At 51.2% G+C, this 18,544-nt stretch overlaps 1 protein-coding gene across 9 annotated transcripts; it reads right to left on the minus strand.

Annotated features, from left to right (window-relative positions):
* Window positions 1-4,528: 4,528 nt before the first annotated feature.
* Window positions 4,529-11,193, minus strand: SMUG1 (single-strand-selective monofunctional uracil-DNA glycosylase 1). 9 transcript variants are annotated; one of them, XM_082740740.1, is made up of 4 exons: window positions 11,113-11,157; window positions 9,427-9,652; window positions 7,140-7,432; window positions 4,529-6,102 (listed from the first exon to the last, which is right to left on the minus strand). In XM_082740740.1, the coding sequence occupies exons 3-4, from the start codon at window positions 7,419-7,421 to the stop codon at window positions 5,575-5,577; spliced, it is 810 nt and encodes a 269-aa protein (XP_082596866.1). In that variant the 5' UTR covers window positions 7,422-7,432; window positions 9,427-9,652; window positions 11,113-11,157; the 3' UTR covers window positions 4,529-5,574. The 9 variants fall into 9 exon arrangements, with proteins under 9 accessions (XP_082596866.1, XP_082596867.1, XP_082596873.1 ...); XM_082740741.1 differs by lacking the exon at window positions 9,427-9,652 and adding an exon at window positions 10,341-10,416 and having other exon boundaries at window positions 11,113-11,154; XM_082740747.1 differs by lacking the exons at window positions 9,427-9,652; window positions 11,113-11,157 and adding an exon at window positions 10,341-10,789 and having other exon boundaries at window positions 4,529-5,203; window positions 5,785-6,102.
* Window positions 11,194-18,544: the final 7,351 nt, after the last annotated feature.

Genomic DNA, 18,544 nt, shown 5'->3' on the forward strand with positions numbered 1-18,544 from the left:
AAGAGATCAAATGACAGTCTCTCACAGAGCCACGCCCAGCCCTGAGTGGTGCCAATTCCTTGCCTCCAGCCTCCCCCCTCATCCTGTTTCCTATCCCCTTGCAGGTGGGGCTGAGAAATTCCTGGAGACCTGCCACAGGGGTCCCCTGAGCAGAGGAAGCAAGACAGCAAGGGATGTGAGAACCCTGCAGTCACCACCCTCCCTCACAGGCACTCGCATCTCCTGTTCACACTCAGAGGGCTAATCATTTCCTTAGTCCCTATGCCCAGAGCACTGCGTTTAGAAGTTGCCCACAACATGTTTTCCTTTTCATTATAATTATATGTCTGCATCTCCCAGCACCGGGCAGTGAACAACATGAGGACAATGACAGAGGTCATCACATTCACCTCTGTCACTCCCTACAGAGCCTGGCATGGGGACTGGCACAGAGCCCATATTAATAAATCCTTGTTGAATTGGGAAAGGAAAGTGAAAGACCACACGGTGATCAAACCCAAGATTCCATCTTCTTTTACATCATCCTGTTTTGGCAAGAAAAAAAAGAGTAGGAAGAGTCTTTTTATTTCTCAACACAGTCCAGCCTTCCATCTCAGAAGCACCCCGACCCAAGCATAGCATGGCCTCTACCACCGCATACGTTGGCAGTGTGTGTGTGTGCACGCCTCCGTCAGTCTAAGCCTCTGCCAGTCTTCTGAACCAGAATTTCAATCACCATCACTGGGCAAAAGCAACAAACTCAGGACACTTGTGGTACTGGGACGGGCATCCTGGGGTAGATCTCCAAAGCCAGATTCATGCATTACTTGCAGAGTTGTCCTGAAACCTTCCTTTGTGCCAGGTGTTGGGTTACCTACTGGGGAAGGGAGTAGAAACGACCCTCTCCTTGCCCTCGGGCACCCACTGCAATCCTGCCTTAACCTTGGCTGTGCATCTGTGGCACAAAGAGGAAAAAGAGATAGAGGCTGCATTGCAGACCTCCCAAATCAAAATCTCTTAAAGGGGAACTCAGAAACGTGCCTTTTTTAAAAAACCTCTACAGGTGAATTCCATTTCACAGGCAGGGTTGTAAGCCACTGATCTCTTGATCAATGCTGCCCCAGAGAACTTTCTGCAATGATGGAATGTTCCATATCTGTGGTGTATGTGTGGCTCTTGAGAACTTGAGATATGGCTAGTGACTGAGCAATTGAATTTTTAAATTTTACTTCAATAAACTTAAAACTTTTTTTTTTTTTTAAGATTTTATTTGTGAGAGAGAGGAGTGGAAGGGAGGGAGGAGCTGAGTAAGGAACGCTGCTGAGTAGGGAACCCATGTGGAGCTGAGGACCCTGAAATCATGACCTGAGCCAAAGTCAGAAGCTTAACTGAATGAGCCCCCCAGGTGCCCCATTAACTTAAACGGCCACACATGGCTAGTGGCTACTCTGTCAGACTGCAAAACTCTAGATAATCCCAAAGCACTTCAATTTGGCTTTAAAATATTTCTCACAATATTGCTTTGTTACAGTTCAAGTCTCTGTTCCCTTTGGCTCAGTAGAAAACAATGAGTTTCCCCTCCTTAAAGACATCTCATCTGCACTGAAAAAAACTGTTCTAGAATGAATTGGGGGGCATAGGCGGCCAATCAGGCGGCCCTTTCAGGTAGCTGAGCCACTCCACCACCCTACCCCCCTAGACTGGAAGAAAGGTACTCCTGAGTGCCCTCTTTTGTTACAGGCTGACATAGGTTGGGGACACGAAAATCACTGACATGACCTGAGATGCCTGTTATGAGCCAAATTGTGTCTCCCCAAATTCATGTTAAAACCCTAACCCCCACGAATTTATTTGGAGAAAGAGCCTTTAAAGAGGTAATTGAGGGGCGCCTGGGTGGCTCAGTCAGTTAAGCATCTGCCTTCGGCTCAGGTCATGATCTGAGGGTCCTGAGATGGGAGCTTTAGTCGGGCTCCTTGCTTGGCGCTGAGTCTGCTTTTCTTTCTCCCTCTGCAGCTCCCTCTGCTTGTGCGCTCTCTCACACACACTCTCAAATAAATAAATAAATGAAATAAAGAGGTAACTGAGGTTAAATGAGGCCATAAGGGTAGAGCCCTAATCCAATGACCGGTGTCCTTGTAAGAAAAGAGGCAGCAGGGAGACACACGCAAAGAAAAGGCCATGGGAAGACATGGTGAGAGGGCAGCCGCTGCCATCTATAAACTAAGGAGAGAGGTTTCAGGAGAAACCAAGCCTTCTGGAAGCTGCATCTTGGACTCCCAGCCTCAAGAGTGAGAACGCTGAGAAAATAAGCATGTTTAAGCTAACCAGGCTGTGGCATTTTTGTTAGGGCAGCCCTGGCAGACTACTATAGTGCCCTTAGGAAAAGGCAGGCCCAGGACCCTACTCAGCGTTTGTGGACAAGATGTACCCCAAAAAGCAAGACGACAGCTCTACTAGAAGCCAGATCCAGCATGTCGGGTCCTAAGTCTTCAAGCCACCACCCTGGTCATGACCATTCTAGTGCCCCTGTGCACTGCCCGGCCCTACCCCAGCTCATGAGTCTTGCCCCCAATTCCAGGCTCTCACCTAGACCGTGCTGTCCCACGAGGGCACCTTCCCTATAATCACCTCCCTATTCCCCTGTTGACCCCACTGCACCTACCCTGCGTCCTGTGAGGCCTGTTCCTTCATCCCCGTCTGTTGGGTGTTCTAAGTGTGTGTGATCTGCGCATCTCACTTTCCCCGATGGACTTCCAGTGCTCTCTGCCTTCGGCTCAGGTCATGATCTCAGGGCCCTGGGATCGAGTCCTGCCTTGGGCTCTCTCCTCAGCAGGGAGCCTGCTTCCTCCTCTCTCTCTTTCTCTCTGTGTGCCCCTCTGCCTACTTGTGATCTCTCTGTGTCAAATAAATAAATAAAATCTTTTAAAAAAAAAACAAAAAAAGATTGGTCTAGCATTCAAGATCCTTCAGAAGATGGCTCCTACTTACCTCTCTCTAGCTTTTCCTCCCAACCGGGCAAAGTCAGCTCATCTACTCACCACCCCCTGAACATAAGGATGTTCTCCCAAACTCCCAGTCTCTAAGGCCACCGGAAATGCCACCTCCTCCAGAGAGCCTTCTCCACCTCGGTAAATGCAGAGGGGCACAATGGCTTCCCTCTCTGTGCACCTAGCCCAGTGTCTCAGCCAGGGCCCTGCACCACGGGGCAGGAACAGCTCAGCATCATGGCCCTGACAGCAGAGAGGAAAGGAGTCTAAGTTGTGGGTTGGGGTGGGGGGTGCGAAGTCTCAATGCCATTCAGATGGTAACTCCCCTGAGTCAGCACACTCTCCACAGGTCTAAGGAGACTGTCCCTAATAAGACCTCCCTCACTTCATGTGCCAGCTGCAAGTTCAGAGGTCCCCAGGCGACCTGTACTTCTAATGCGCTACAATTCAGGAGTTCCCATGATCCCCTCAGGTTTGGTAATTCACTCAAATGACAGAACTCAGGAAAGCACTTTCTTAGAACCACGGTTTTGTTACCAATCAGGATGCCAATCAGGAGCAGCCCAAAAGATACAAAGAGACAGGGATCTGAAAGGGTTCCAAACTTAGCCGCTAGTCCCAACTGTCCCACCGAAATGGGACAGAGCACCCCACACCCATCGTATTCACCACCCAGGAGGCTCGCCAAAATGTATGTCCAGGGTTTCATTACATAGCTATTATCGATTGAAATCATGACCCCCATGGTTGAATTCGATCTCCAGCCCCCAGTTCAAGCTGGTATCAACTGGCTCATAGCCCCAACCCGCCAATCTAACGCCAATCTAACGGTTGGCCTTTCTGGCATAGGCCTCGGCCAGAGTCAACTTCAGCATAAACTTGGGTGTGTGGTCTGAGGCGCCCTCCGTGAATAACAAAGACCCTCCTATCACTTGGGAAATTTTAAAATTACATATATATATGTGTATATATGTATATATATAATGTATATATGTATATATGTATGTATGTATATTTTTGTATATATATATACAAAATATATATAAAAAATACATATATATGTATTTTTTTAAATAAATCTCTACACCCAACATAAGACTCCAACTCACAACCCTGATATGAGTCTCATGCTCCTCTGAGCCAGCCAGGCTCACCTATACTAAAAATCTTTTTCATTTTGGAAGCTGGCCTGTCCCAGGAACTAGAATTCAACCATGTGTTCCTCATTAAGGTCCCAAGACCTACTCTATTCCCAACCTGAGTCACCTTTCCAGCCCTATTAAAGGGCACACCAACCAGTCATCCTACAGACATAAGAAATGAGTTAGACAGAAATAGCGTGCTCCCATTCACCCATCACCTGCTCCCCACAGGGCCCTGAGTAGCAGACAAACCCCTGAGACCCTTAAGCTCTGATAACACCACAAGAGTTCTTTTTTCATCATCTCCCTAGAGACCCACAAGAACACCTTGCAAACAGTGAAGAGGTTAAGGGAAAATCTAAACTAACCCTTCCATCTCGGACATGCAGGAGAGGGGAAAAAAAGGACCCACACGAAGGGTTTAGGAGCCTTTTTTTCCTTTTAAAGATTTTATTTATTTGAGAGAGAGTGCGCTAGTGGGGGTAGGGGCAGAGGGATATGAGAAGGGAGAGCCAGACTCCCTGCTGAGTGGGGCACCTGAGTGAATATGACCTGAGAGATCATGACCGCACCGAAGGCAGTCGCCTAACTGGCTGAGCCGCCTAACTGACTGAGCCACCTAGGTGCCCCGGTTTGAGAGTTTTTAATGCTCAGACTGAAAAATCACAGGCTGGGTTTTTCATAAAAAGTTATCAGTCCACCTGTAGCAGGACAAGGATCCACCCCTCACCCAGTAAGGTCTTCGGAGTGGGGGAGCTCCCCCTGTAGTGTGGTACAGTGACACCCCAATCAAGAGGCAAAAAAGCAAGAAGCAGGAGCCCCCACCTGCCAGGCACGAAGCAAGGCACTTTCAAGTGTTATCTCACTTAACCCCCACCCCATGCGGCAGGGAGCCCCATTTTACAGACGAGGATCCCGAGGCTTGGAGAGGTTAATCAAGTTGGTCCAAAGTCATGAAGTCTCAAAGCCAAGATGAAGAAAGCCAGTCTTCTGGTCTTCCCCACTGGGCCACGCTGAATCCTTTCTCTGATCCAGCTTCCGTCTCCCGGAAGAAGTTCACTCGTAACACCCATAGCCCTCCATTTGTCCTGGTCCCTGTGAGGAAATGGCTCAGCTTGAAGGCAGTTGTTCTAAGAGGACAGGTGAGGATCCTGGCAGGCTCTTCTCTCAAACACAGCCTCAGAAGTCACTGCTCAGACCACTCACAGCTGACCAGAGGCTCCCCAGGACACGGTGAGGTAGAGCACTCCTCGGACACCAAGGCTCCATGCAGCCGGTTACCACAGGGGCATCGCTCAAAGAAGGTAAAGGATGCAGGGAGTAGTGTCAAAACTGCCACGGCAGGTCCCAGCAACCGGGGAGACCAGAAGGAGCTTGTGGCTCCAGTCCAGGGCACCCACAGTCCTCTGCTCCCCCTGGGATGACCTGGGGGCCTAGAAAACCTCCTGTGCTGGGCCACAGGGCCCTCACTTTGTTAGCAGTGGCAGCAGCCCCAGCTCATTCAGTCTCTCCGTGGCTGCTGCCTCCCATCCCCTGTTGGCCTGAGGGCTCCGAGGTGAGGGGTGCAGGAGCCCCTCCACCTGCACTTCGGGCATCAGGCCTGCCAGAGCCCGCCGCGCCCGCTGCTCCGCCAGCCGCCCCACACCCACCACCAGCCGCACCCCCAGAAGCTGCACCTGTCGACAGAGGACCGCATCACAGGCCCCAAGAAGCTGTTCTCGCTGCCTGGCAGGTAGCTCTGCAGGCGTGAGGTTGCGCCCACTGGGAGTCAAGAAGAGCAAAGGACACAGATTGTGGACGAAACAGCGACGGAAGAAGACCTCGGGCTGTCCACAGAGGTTCCGGAAAAAGCCCCAGAACCGGGCACCGCTCACCTCTGACTGAGGGCACTCCAGTCCCAGCACTGGTCGCTTCGGGTGCTCTTGGGGTGGGGTCAACACAGGTCCCCCAATGCCCAACCAGTCCCGGACTATACTCACTTCCCCAAAGGGCACCTGCCAGAAGGGGGGAGAGACAGGAGGGTTTCAGTCTGAAGATCGGACACCTGGGTTCTGCACCAGCTGACCCCTCCATACCCACCATGAGGCTCCAGCCTGGACACCCCATCCCCATCCCCAGCACTTTTGCCCAAAGGCCTGAGACAAGGATGATTCGGGCCCTATAGTTTGATCCTGCCCATCCTTCTCCAGTTTTTTATTGTGGACCGTGGTGCAGAAGAATCTGTTTACTTCTATCCCCACTTGCCTTTGGAACCACATCCAGAGAGTATATGGGACTATCTGGCCCTCCACAGGATGTGATGGGTGGTACTGGGGCAGACAGATGGTCTGAGACAGAAAGACAGCCAGTGTTAGAGGAGGCACAAGGACAGGACTGACCAGCGCTCTCTGGGTGCCCTCTCAGCCCGGAGCCTCAAGCTGTCATTTCCATCGATCATCATTGATCATCTTTCATCCCCCAGCTGGGGTCAATAAAAGCGATTGAGCCTCCTGCCCTGAAGCCTCATCCCCTCCCTGATCTGCCAAGCACCCCCACTGAGGGGCATTCACTCATCCCAAGGTCTGAAAGGAAAGCACACAGGCCCCCAGAGCAGACTCTGTTCTGAGCCTCTCCTCAGCTCAGACACAGAAGCAGGTAAAAGCCCCGCACCTCTTCCACACCCACCTCCATCAGGCAGTCTCCCTGAGGACCTGGTATTCCGGGTCCCTCTCTGACCCTAACCACACTCCAGGGAAAGAGGAGATCCGGCAAAGTAAGGATGGGGCCGGCGGAAGGAAGGGCTCACAGAGGCAATTAGTGGACAGCTCACAGGGGAAACGGAACTACCATTAATGTGCTTGGTTAACTCTGGGCAGCGGGGCCTGGAGAGCGTCTGAGACCACAGGAGCTAGTGTGTGTACTGGGAGGGGCCAAGGGGCCCGGCCCCACACGTGTCCACAGCCAGGCACATGCTCCTCCCACACCGCACCCACAGCCAAATATCTACCTAGGAGCCTCCCCCTCCCCATCCAGGGGAAGCCAAACCCTTTACCCCAGTCTGGGCCATGCCAAAGGGTCCAGGGTTCATGCCCAGGAACAGCACTTCCTTGGGGCCCTGGCAGTAGCGGGTCACATAGCTGCGGTGTGGTTCCCACGCGTACTCCACAGGATTGTAGATGATGCCCACAGGCTCCGAGAACTGCAGCTGGCTCAGCTCAGCATTGAGCCGCAGCTCCTCCTCCAGGAAGCTCTCAGCCAAGCTTCGAGGGCAAGGCTGGAGATCCATGGCAGGCTCATGGAGGGGCCCCGGTGGAGAAGCCTGGGGCACAGCCATGTCACTGCCACCTGGAAAAGAGACGGACAGAGGCTCCATCAGCCTTCAACCGAAGAGTGAGAGGGATCCAGACTGGCCAGGGCTAACCTTTCTAGGGCGCAGAAGAGACTGTCAGTCACCCTCCACCCTCTAGGTCTGACAGAGCTCATCTCAGTTCTTGGTAGTGAAGGGTCCTTCCACTTCCCGCTTCAAACATCCCTCCTCTTCCTATGTCACCTAATGAGAATAACCTGGCATTCCCCCCACTCCAAACCTCCTTTCCATCAGATATAAGCCTTGAGTCACTAGTTCTTAGGCCATGCCAAGTATATGCGAGGTTTTCAATATATATTTACCAGTGGCAAACTTTCCGCACCTCTAATGTCATCCTTAATAAAACAAGCTCAGCCAGGATGGGCTGTGTTCTGGAAACCAATGTGCTGAAGAATGAGATGCAGGTGCACCGCCAGAGCCCAGAGACTAATTACAGAAGGCTAATTACAATTGCTTCCAGGTGGTGAGCAATTGCTCTGTGCCAAGTACACCTCATTGATCCTTGTAACAACCCCAAGAGGCCAGTGTTATTGTTCCCATGTTACAGGTGAGAAGACTGAGGCTTAGTAAGATCAAGCAACTTGCCCAAGGTCACGCAAGTAATGAAGCTGGGATATGAACCCAAACTATCTGACTCAAGGCCATGCTTTTAACCACCCCCTCATCTTGCCTGAGATGGTTCAATCAGCCACCCTGCTAATCCAACACCCCGCCCCCACCTCCCGAAAGCCCAGCCCAGCTTCTTGCCCACATTCAAGAATCCTCAGTGCAGGGGCGCCTGGGTGGTTCAGCCGGTTAAAGCCTCTGCCTTTGGCTAGGTCATGATCCCGGGGTCCTGGGATCAAGTCCCCAGGACCCGCATCGGGCTCTCTGCTCAGCAGGGAGCCTGCATCCTCCTCTCTCTCTGCCTGTTTCTCTGCCTACTTGTGATCTCTGTCAAATAAATAAATAAAATCTTAAAAAAAAAAAAAGAATCCTCAGTGCAGGATGATTACTGGACTCAGAATAGACCCTTACAAGCTATGTAATCATGGTCAGAGCCTCAGGTTTTCTCACCCAAATACTCAGAATAATATCCATTCATTAGTAGCAATACAAAGGATGGAATCAGATTTAACATACAAGTGAGGGTTGGGAGGCAAGAAGGAAGTGGAGAAGCAGAACAAAGAAGGAAGACCCGGGGAGGAGGCAGAGGGAGCACTCCAGCAAGTTCTATAGCCTACAAAGACCGTTCCTTCTAATCTTCCTCCTCACATTTCCCATGCAAACCCAGTGTTCCAGCCTGACACTTACATTCACTCTTTCAAAAGTGCCTTTCCCACCCCAATTCCCAAAAATCTGTACATGCCATTTCTTCAAACCCAACCAAATACACTCCTTGAGCCAACCAGGACTATGACGCCTCTGCCTCTCCACACACCCAGATCATAGCCATCCTTCAAGATGCAGCTCCAATGATCTCACTGATAAAGCCTGCCCTCCTTAGGACACTGTAGCACTGCTGAAACTTCCCAGCCTCATCCCACACAGGAGCAGGGCTGGACTGAGACCTGGAATCTGTATTTTAAACAAAATTCTGGTTGATGGAAGGCTCAAACCACTGCACGTCACCATGGTTCATGGCTTCTTCCTGAATTCACACCTTGCCTCCCTACCTAGACTTGAGATCAGAAGCCAGGTCCCGTTCAACTTCCCTCTGTATCTTTGAGGTCCTAGCTTTTATTAGGTAGTCAACAAATACCCACTCAACTCTGTCCATCCTACCTTTTTCAGTCCTCTTTAAAACGACCTTCTACCGGGGCACCTGAGTGGCTCAGCTGATTAAGCAATTGCTCTGGTTCAGGTCATAATCCCGGAGTCCCAGGACAGAGTCCCACATCGGGCTCCCAGCTCCATGGGGAGTCTGCTTCTCCCTCTCTTCTTCTCCCCTCTTATGCCTTCCCTCAAATAAATAAATAAAAGGCCCTTCTACCAAGGAGTCTTTCCTGACGGACTCTTCTCCATTTCTACAGCCCAAGTTCACTCAAGGCTCAGCTGCCCACTTTGCACTCCAGCTGTTTCCGAGGGTTTGCTAGGCTCTGGGTGTGTTTCCATCATGTCTGAGCCTCCCATGGGGCAGGGATCAAGGTTCTTCTCCCTCATGAGACCTCAGGGTTGACAGAACAGCTTGATCCATCAATCTGTTCTTGGACCCTCGCCTAGGGGAAGTGAGAGAGAAAAAATGTCAGGGCCAAACTTAGGAAATCCTTCTCCAGACTGATCCCGAAGTCACTGTTTTGTCTAAGTGGCTAACCAGCGCCAACTGGGCTCAAACAAAAGCCAAGAAGGAAGCCGTGTAGAACTCAAATATCTTTGGAGCCCTTGCTGTGCACATCCCCGTGTAGTGCCCATGTTAGGGGGCTGGCTGCTCCAGCTCAGGGACTTCTCTCAAGTCTTAGGTTGAGCTGTGCTGGAGACAACAAGGCTGCAGGGTACAACAACAACAACAGCAACAATAAAAAAGATAAGGCTTTATTTGCAGCATTCCAGTTTCAAACCTAATCTGAGAGCAAAAGACACAGTCTGGGTTTCAACCAAATCCACTTTTTTTTTTTTTAAGATTTTATTTCTTTATTTGACAGAGAAGGAGAGATCACAAGTAGTCAGAGACGCAGACAGAGAGAAAGGGGTAAGCAGGCTCCTTGCTGAGCAGAGAGCCCAATAATGGGGCTCGATCCCAGGACCCTGAGACCATGACCCAAGTTGAAGGAAGAGGCTTAATCTGCTGAGCTACTCAGCGCCCCCCAAATCCACTTTTAATCCTGATTTTATCTCTAAGTTTCTCTTAAGCAAACCATTTAACCCTCCTCTCTCTGAAATGAAAACCACAAATTCCATCCAACCTACCACAAACTGTTAACTCTTTTTTTTTTTTCTTTTCCCAATTTATGAGTCTCTTCCACGGTAGGCACTGTGGTCGTCTCTGGACAAGGAAGAAATCCAAAATGAGTAAAATGTAGGCCAGGCTCATAAACTACCGAGAGAGGACACATAAACAACTCTAATACACTGTGGTTTGAGCTTTAACTTCCTAAACAATACACTATGAGAACCCAAAGGAGGAACCTGAAAGTCCTATCTAAAGCCACCAAGAATCAAAGACTTAAGAAACGATATATTATAAATTACAGTGTCATACTAAATGCAAAGGAAGCTCAGGGTAATCCAGCAATAAATTTGGCTATCTAGGGTCTCTGACGCTAAACTCAAGGAAGTGAAGAAGGAATCAAAGACACTATCCACTCCCCTGTCCCTTGGAAGCACTCTAGGAATCGACAGGGACAATCAGCAAATCCTTAAAATAACAGCAGTAGTACCAGAACTTGGATTTGAAAACACCACTTATTCCTCCTACTGGTTCTGAGAGGGCCACCGGTTAAGGGTCCATAGGAAATCTCCGCGCCCGCCCTCGGGCTCCGCCCGACGGGAAAACCACGTCCCCGCAGGCTCTCCGGGCCGGTTCCGTGGGCTCGACTCTTCCTCTGCCGGGGCAAGCCCCAGACAGAGCGAAGGTCCCCAAAGCACAAACTTTCCGACTCCCCGCCCGACACCGCCCCGCAAGCCTGAGAGCCCAAACCATGCCTCAGGACCCCAGGTTCCCAGGCTCCTACTTCCTCACCTGGTTCAGCTCTCCGTCCGGTTTCCGGTTCCCTTCCCCGCCCCCACGCTCGGAGGACAGTGGGAGTCGTAGTCTACTTTGTTTCTGGAAAGAGATTGGCGTAGCCGCAGCAACTTCCGCCGGAAATACTTGGATCCCGGGAAAGCTTCTTAAATTAGCCCTAAGTGACTCTGGGGAACGTAGTTTATCTCTAATAGCAGGGCAAAAAAATCAAGAAAGTTTTCTGGAAGGCCAGGCCCAGTAAGGACCACGAAGGTCCTAGTTTCTATCCCTAAAGGGCAACCCCCTTCCAAAAATTCATCGACAAGACTTTTCCGAACAGGATTGCGAACCAAAGAACTTCAACCATCCCCAATCTCAAAACTCACGTGAGAGTATTAACAGTGGTTAAAAAACCATTTCTAGGGACGCCTGGGTGGCTCAGCTCAGGTCATGATCTCGGGGTCCTGGAATCGAGCCCCGCATCGGGTTCTCTGCTCCGTGGGGAGCCTGCTTCCTCCTCTCTCTGCCTGCCTCTCAGCTTGTGATTTCTCTCTGTCAAATGAATACATAAAATCTTAAAAAAAAAAAAAAAAAAAAAACATTTCTACTCCTCCTGCTGCCCCACAGATAAGAGATCTCTCTTTTGCAGACCTCCAAGGACTGTATCTAAAACATCTACAGAGGGGCGCTTGGGTGGCTCAGCGGGTTAAGCCCATACCTTCAGTTCAGGTCATGATCCCAGAGTTCTGAGTCAAGCCCTGCATCGGGCTCTCTGCTCAGCGGGGAGCCTGCTTTCCCTGTCCTCTCTGCCTACTTGTGATCTCTCTCTCTGTCAAATAAATAAATAAATAAAATCTTTTAAAAAATAAAAATATAAAAATAATAAAACATTCACAGAGACACTTTTGGAATCTCCTAACAATTCTTTACTAATGGTTTTGAGACTCTTCTATCTCCCATCACTGCCCAAGCCTATGTCTCCATAGCTTTCACATTTGACTTCTCTCCCTCCTCTGCCATGCAATCTACCCACCCCTATAATCTCCCATCCTTCCCAATCCTTCCCCTCAAATACTTCCCTGAATATTCCTAATCCCATGGCTGTGCCTAGTAATCCATTACCTCCCAATTCCCCAGTCCAAAACAATGTCCAGAGCTGTCCACTCCTAATTTTGTTCTTTATTTTTTAAGATTTTGTTTATTTATTTGACACAGAGAGAGAGCACAAGCAAGAAAAGCAGCAGAGGGCGAGGGAGAGGCAGACTCCCCACTAAGCAGAGAGCCTGATGTGGGGTAGGTCCCAGGACCTGAGCTGATGGCAGAGGGCCAAAGTCTGAGCCACCAAGGCACCCCAGACTAGACCTCAGTCTAGTCTGTGTCCTAACTGTAAGATTTTCATTGTACTGGAAACTCCATAAAGCTGATTGCCTTCTGGATACGTCCCATCTCCTGCACACCTCAGCACAGCCATTCCTGAGATCAGGAAGAAGCAAGGTCTCCCTACAGGTGGTAAAGAAGAAGACCAGTAGACCCTAGAACAGGAAAAGGTGAGAAAACAAGGATGCTACCCCCTCGCCAACCTTTCCCTGCCCTCCTACCAACAGACAAAAGCAGCATGGGCTTTAAGGAAGTGTGAGCAACAACCCTCTGACACCAAAGGTGAGAAACCACCCCCCACATTTGCCAGACTTTGGAAACAGAGTTAATCATCCACCTCACAAAGTCTGTTATTTCCTGAACTTTTGGTTGTGCCAGATTCTTTCCCTTTTTGTGTCTTTGCCTCTCACCACGTATGTAAATGTATCTCTACCCTTACTTTCTAAATATGGGGGGTTTTGTTTTGTTTTGTCTTTTAAGTAGGCTCCATGCCCAGTGTGAAACCCAACATGGGCCTTGAACTCACAACCTGAGATCAAAACCTGAGCTAAAACCAAGAGTCTGATGCTTAACTGACTGAGCCAGTATAGCTTTTTCTCTGTATCTGTGTATCTGTCCCCCTCTATGTACATCTACCCTGTGCCTCTGCTTCTTTCTCTGGAATGTCTGAAATAAAAGTATCCCAGGCTTCTAGAACTGACTGTCCCCTCAGGTTCTTCTGCCTTCATAGATCTATGCATTTGCATGTTACCAAACAAATATTGGCGGTCAAGGACCCACACTGTGCTATCATCTTATTACTTAAATTCTAGGGGCTTTGCCATCCCTTGGACAGCCCTCCTGCCCACCCTACCCCTCTGCCACTTGCTTGCCAACCACTTCCAGCTTATCACCATGGCAGCCCCTCCACTTTCCAAGTCTGCTTCTGATAAGAAAGTAATGAGGGAAATGCATGGCAGGCAAGCAGTGTTCCTCCAGGGCCCTAACTCCCAATGTCAGCTTCCAGGAAGAATTAGATAACTGTTTCTTTAAAAAAAAAAAAAAAAAAAAAAAAAAAAGATTTTATTTATTTATTTGTCAGAGAGAGTGAGCACAGGCAGACAGAGTGGCAGGCAGAGGCAGAGGGAGAAGCAGGCTCCCTGCTGAGCAGGGAGCCCGACGCGGGACTCAATCCCAGGACGCTGGGATCATGACCTGAGCCGAAGGTAGCCACTTAACCAACTGAGCCACCCAGGCGTCCCTAGATAACTGTTTCTGTCCCTGTAACCCCATTTATCCCAGGAGCCCAGAAATAGGAGGCCTGAACATAGGGAGAAACTGAGTCTTGGGCAACCCCACAGTGAGTCCCTGCAGCTGACCCCAGAAGGGTCTGGGAGTCTTCTCTGTCTAGGCCATGCTACACCTCCCCACCTGGTGGGTCCTTCTGAGGGAAGATGGAAGTGAGAAGCCCTGCAGTGGGGGTGCTTAGAAACAGAGACCCATAAATTTTCAAGAGGTAGAGTCTTAGAGAAGAAACTTGGGCTAGGGTGAAGCCCTCCCAACCTATTTTGACTGTGTCCCAGGCTCCTGGCCCTCTGGGAAGTCTCCAAAAGCTGGCAGACTGTCATTTATGGATAGAACTTATGGGGTAGAGACAGTAGAAGGCCTGTGGCTTGAACAGAGCCTAGAGAGTTGGGTCACTCCTTTGGGGCTAGCTGGGCCTGGGTCAGGGCCCTCTGCTGCCCACCAGGCTGCTCCTGGGGTGGGAGCCCAGGCAGGAAGGGGTTAACCTGAGGGCTTGTTTTCCTTTGGTTTCAGCGAGCTCCTAAGGCTGTGTTGGGCCATGAGCGCCATCTATCGGCCTCTGGTGATCCTAGCTCTGACTTCAAGCTCACCGGCTCTTAGGAGAGGATCTTTCCGCCCTGTCCCTGCTTCCATGCTGTCAGAGTAGAGAGGAGAGTTGTCTAGCTGCAGGGCTTGGGTGCAGAAAATAGATATTGGGGATTGGAAAAGATGAAGACCATGTTTCCCTCTCCCCAAATACCAGATGTGACCCTTGGTAGCTCCTGCCACCTCTGCCCTAGGGAACCCCAAAGGGCTTCTGGTGTTTGCCTTTCAGTGGCCATATCCCCAAGCTCCACTATGACGCTGGGCACTTGCCCTCTCTCAGCCCAGTAAACATTAAAAGAGCAACAGAGAGGAGAGGTGGCGTAGAGGAGGCCTTTAGAGCATGGTCTCGGGACTCAGACGGCCTGGATTTGAATCCAGCTTTGCCACTTACTAGCAGTGACCTTGGACACGTTACTTAACTTCTCTGTGCCTCGGTTAGCTCAGTTGTAAAATGGGATTATCACTGTAAACCATCTCTTCTTTTGTGATAATTAAATGACTTAGTTACATGGTGCTCAGTAGAGTGCCTAGCTCAGAATAGTAGCTCCCTAAAGGTTAGTTATTGCTGTTATAACCATGTGTCAGGGTCTCAGGCAGACGCTAGTCTGAGAACCCAAGATCTAGACCACAGAACCACATCAGACACACACACACACACACACACACACACACACACAGGACAAGACTGGGCAACACATCCCTGGAGATTTCCACAAAGCCAGTGACCCATATGGGCAAGTCTAGGGGCCGGAAGTTTAGGATTACAAGAGAAGTACTTTTCAGGTCTCCAAGATCTGTAGGAAATTGGATGAGAGGGTCAGAGAAAGAAAGAACTTGAGGTAAAGATGTAGGAAGGAAAAGCACTAGGAAAAGAGGTATTAACAGGCTCTCAAAAGGACCCTGATTTCTCCCCAGCCCAGTGGGGAGGATACTCACAGAGGGAGAAGGCTATCTGCAGGTCCCACAGGTCCTGCTCCCCTCTCCCTCCCAGAACCAGAGAACCAGGAAACCAGGAAAGCCCAGCTGATGCAACCTTCCATTGTCCACAGGGACACATTTAAACATGTCCCTATCCCTGTGTCTCCTGTATCTCTGCCTTCCTCTGCCCCACTGGCAAATGGGTACAGAGGATACTTCTCCAAGGGGTAAGATGAGAGGCAACATGACAACCTCTCAAAGGAGACAGAAATGTATAGCCAGCGGGGTCCCTGGCCAGCCTCACCACCCCCAGCCCTTCCAGCAGCCCAGACCAGCTTTACAGATTGATGGCCACTTAACTGAAGGCAGGTGACAGCTTCCAAGTCTCTCCAACTCGGGTGTTCTCCCAGTCCTGGGGCCGGGACACCTGGGTCCCCAGGAGAGGAGCAGGACAAGCTGGATGGGTTGATTTGCATCGCTTACTTGGGAAGCAATTATCGGAGGAGCTGTCAGCTCAGCACGGCTCTCTTCACTAATCGGATTTCACCAGGGCCCCAGGCTGGGGGGCGCAAGTAATTTGGCTTGATGCAGTGGTGGGAGATGTCGGGGCTGGGAGGCCGGACAATCCGTCTGAGTGGTGTTCGAGTTGTCCAGAGCAATTCTCCTGAGGAGACCACACAGATATCAGATGGACAGCCAGCCAAGGGGCCTGGCCTGATCCCCAAGGCCTCCTGCAGGACTGGGGGCCTAGTGGGAGGAGCCTCTCCCACAGGTGGAGCCAAAGAGGAATCAAGAGTCTGGGAGAAGGGCCGCATAGAAGGGGACCAAAGATACCGGCTTCCAGCCTGCCCAGCACCCAGGCCCTGCCCTGCCCTGCTCTCCCAGCGCACCAGCAGAGAGTGGGGACTTGACTGAAGATGAGTCCACCCAGCCTTGCTTCTTCCACTGCAGTGCTCCCAGACCACGCTTCCCCTGCCCTTATCTCTGGCTCTGTCACTCGCCTGCCTTCTCTTGTCCCCGCAAGCCCTTGTGAGCCTGTCCCCTCCTTCTTCCCATGCTATCCAGCTCCCTCTCTCCCCAGGTTCGCTGTGGACGGCTGACCCCTCTCTCAGCCTATGTCTCCCATTTCATACCTTTCAGAGCAGTGATAAGGATGATGATAGTAATGAACCCTGACTGATCTCTCCTCCCACACCCACCACGCTAAGTACTTCCTGTGGGCTTGCGCCTCTGCTACTCAGAGTAGCACTGTGAGGGCCAGACTCCACGCCCCCACGACTGAGGAGGACACTGCTGCTGATTGGACACCCCAAAGGAGGGAGCACACCTGGGCTTTGCCTCCCCTGAGCTACCTAGGCACTGCTGGCACGTGTCTGGTGTACAAGGAATGTCTGTTGACTGAATCAAGGATGGAATGAGTGATTTGCCCTATTCTGCGCTCCTGGCTGGCCTCCCAGGGACGCCTGCATGCCTGATCTGGCCTCCCCATGCTCTCATACCCCGATCCCCCATTGTCACCTCAGCCTGGGGGGGTCCCTTCCTCACACCTCTTCACACACTCCATCCTGGCATGCTCTGGAAAGCACCACTGACTCCTTCTCTCCTGCTTTTGCGCAGTGGCCCGTTTTGTCCCCTTTGCCCAGAGTGTGCTGCCACTGGATAAGTTCCTCTCACTCCCCAAGGCCCACGTCAAATGCTACCTCCCCTTAGAAGCATTCTCTGATCCTCCCGCTGCTTGCACCTCCCTGGAGACCCTTGTCACCAACTGGTAAGCGGTTCACCTGTTCCTAAAATGCTTTATGGCCCCTGCTAAATTGTTCTGAGAGGTCAGCACTCAATCTCCTCTCTCTGGGCATAGGCCCCCTGCCTTGTACCTCTTAGGTGCTCAATGAGTATCTGTTGAAAACCAGAGTATCTGCTCTTTTTTGTTGTTGTTGTTTTTGTCATTCAGAGATACTCCTACAGTGGGTTGAAAGGAGCACTCAACTTTCAAGGAAACTTGGAGTTGGGGGCTTGGCAGTTGCCAGCAGTCTGACCTTAGGAAGATCATTACCCCTTGGAACCTCACACCGATCGTTTCATTCGTCACCTGGAAGAGAGGATGACAAAGCCTACCACGAAGGACATGCAACGCATCCTCCTCTTACCAGCTCAGAGTCTGTCTGCAAAGCTATGGAGATCTGTCTCTCTCCATTTTTCTGCCTCACGACTGAGCCTCTGCCTCTCTGACCCCCGCCAATACAGGTACAACCCAGGACTCCGACCACTCAGCTTCCTCAGTGTCACCAGGCCTCTCATTTTTCCTGATATTACCATTCCTAGGGGTGACCCCACCCTTCTGCCAAAAGCCCAGAGGGGCATCAAGCCTCACCTTGGCTTCCTCACAGCCCTCCCCAATCTTGACAACTAAGACCTTGAGTTGTCCCTCTGAAAATATTAATAATAAAGAAACAAGGCATTGAGCATGCAACTGGATGCAAATTGGCCCCAATTCTCAGTCTGAGAAATAGAATGCCTGAGCTGTGGACCCAGAGAAATCCTGTGCTCGTTTGCATGCTATTTGCATTATATTTACATGTGATCAATTTCATGTTCAAATGCACAATCCTCCCTCCCCAGTTTTTCTCCCCCAGGGCCCCCCTCAGCCTCTGGCCCCCATCATTCCCCTCAGCCCCTACTCCACTTCCCCTAGACCTGCCACAACCCTCCTCATCCTTTTCCTTCTTTCTGCCAAGGTCCCCAGTGCCCCTTCCCAGCCCCCTCCAAGCCTCCTCCCAGCTCCCTCCACATCAGCAAGGACCCACTTGCCCCACACCCAGAATAGGTTCTTGGGGTCTTACCCCTTAGTTCAGGAGGGGCATCCCTGCCTGCCCCCTCCCGCCCTGAGCCGGGCAGGCGCAGCAGACAGCAAGCGCGTCTCTCAGCAAATCCCAGCCCCATTCAGCCTGGTGATTAATGGCGCTGCCCTCCCCATGAACCTGCCTTTAATACTGAGGAAGTTATGAAACCGCTATACATCAGCAGCTCCGGCCCCGCTGCCCCCACCCGCCTCCTCCTTGCCTCCACCCCCCACCCTCCAGCTCCCTCTTCAAAATCTCATTTGGGCTCCTGCCGCTTGGGCCCACCCTCTGCTGGCCTTTGCTGGGGGGAGGGGGTGTCTGCCCCTGCTGCCATCCCTGGTGAAGACCCACATCTCATTTTCCCTTCCTCTCTCCCCCCTGCTCCGCCCTCTCTCCCTGCACCCCCCCCCCCAACGGCTGCATCTCCGGACCCATTTAGAATTGCT

Source organism: Mustela nivalis (assembly GCF_964662115.1).
Source record: "Mustela nivalis genome assembly, chromosome: 7".
NCBI lineage: Eukaryota > Metazoa > Chordata > Mammalia > Carnivora > Mustelidae > Mustela > Mustela nivalis.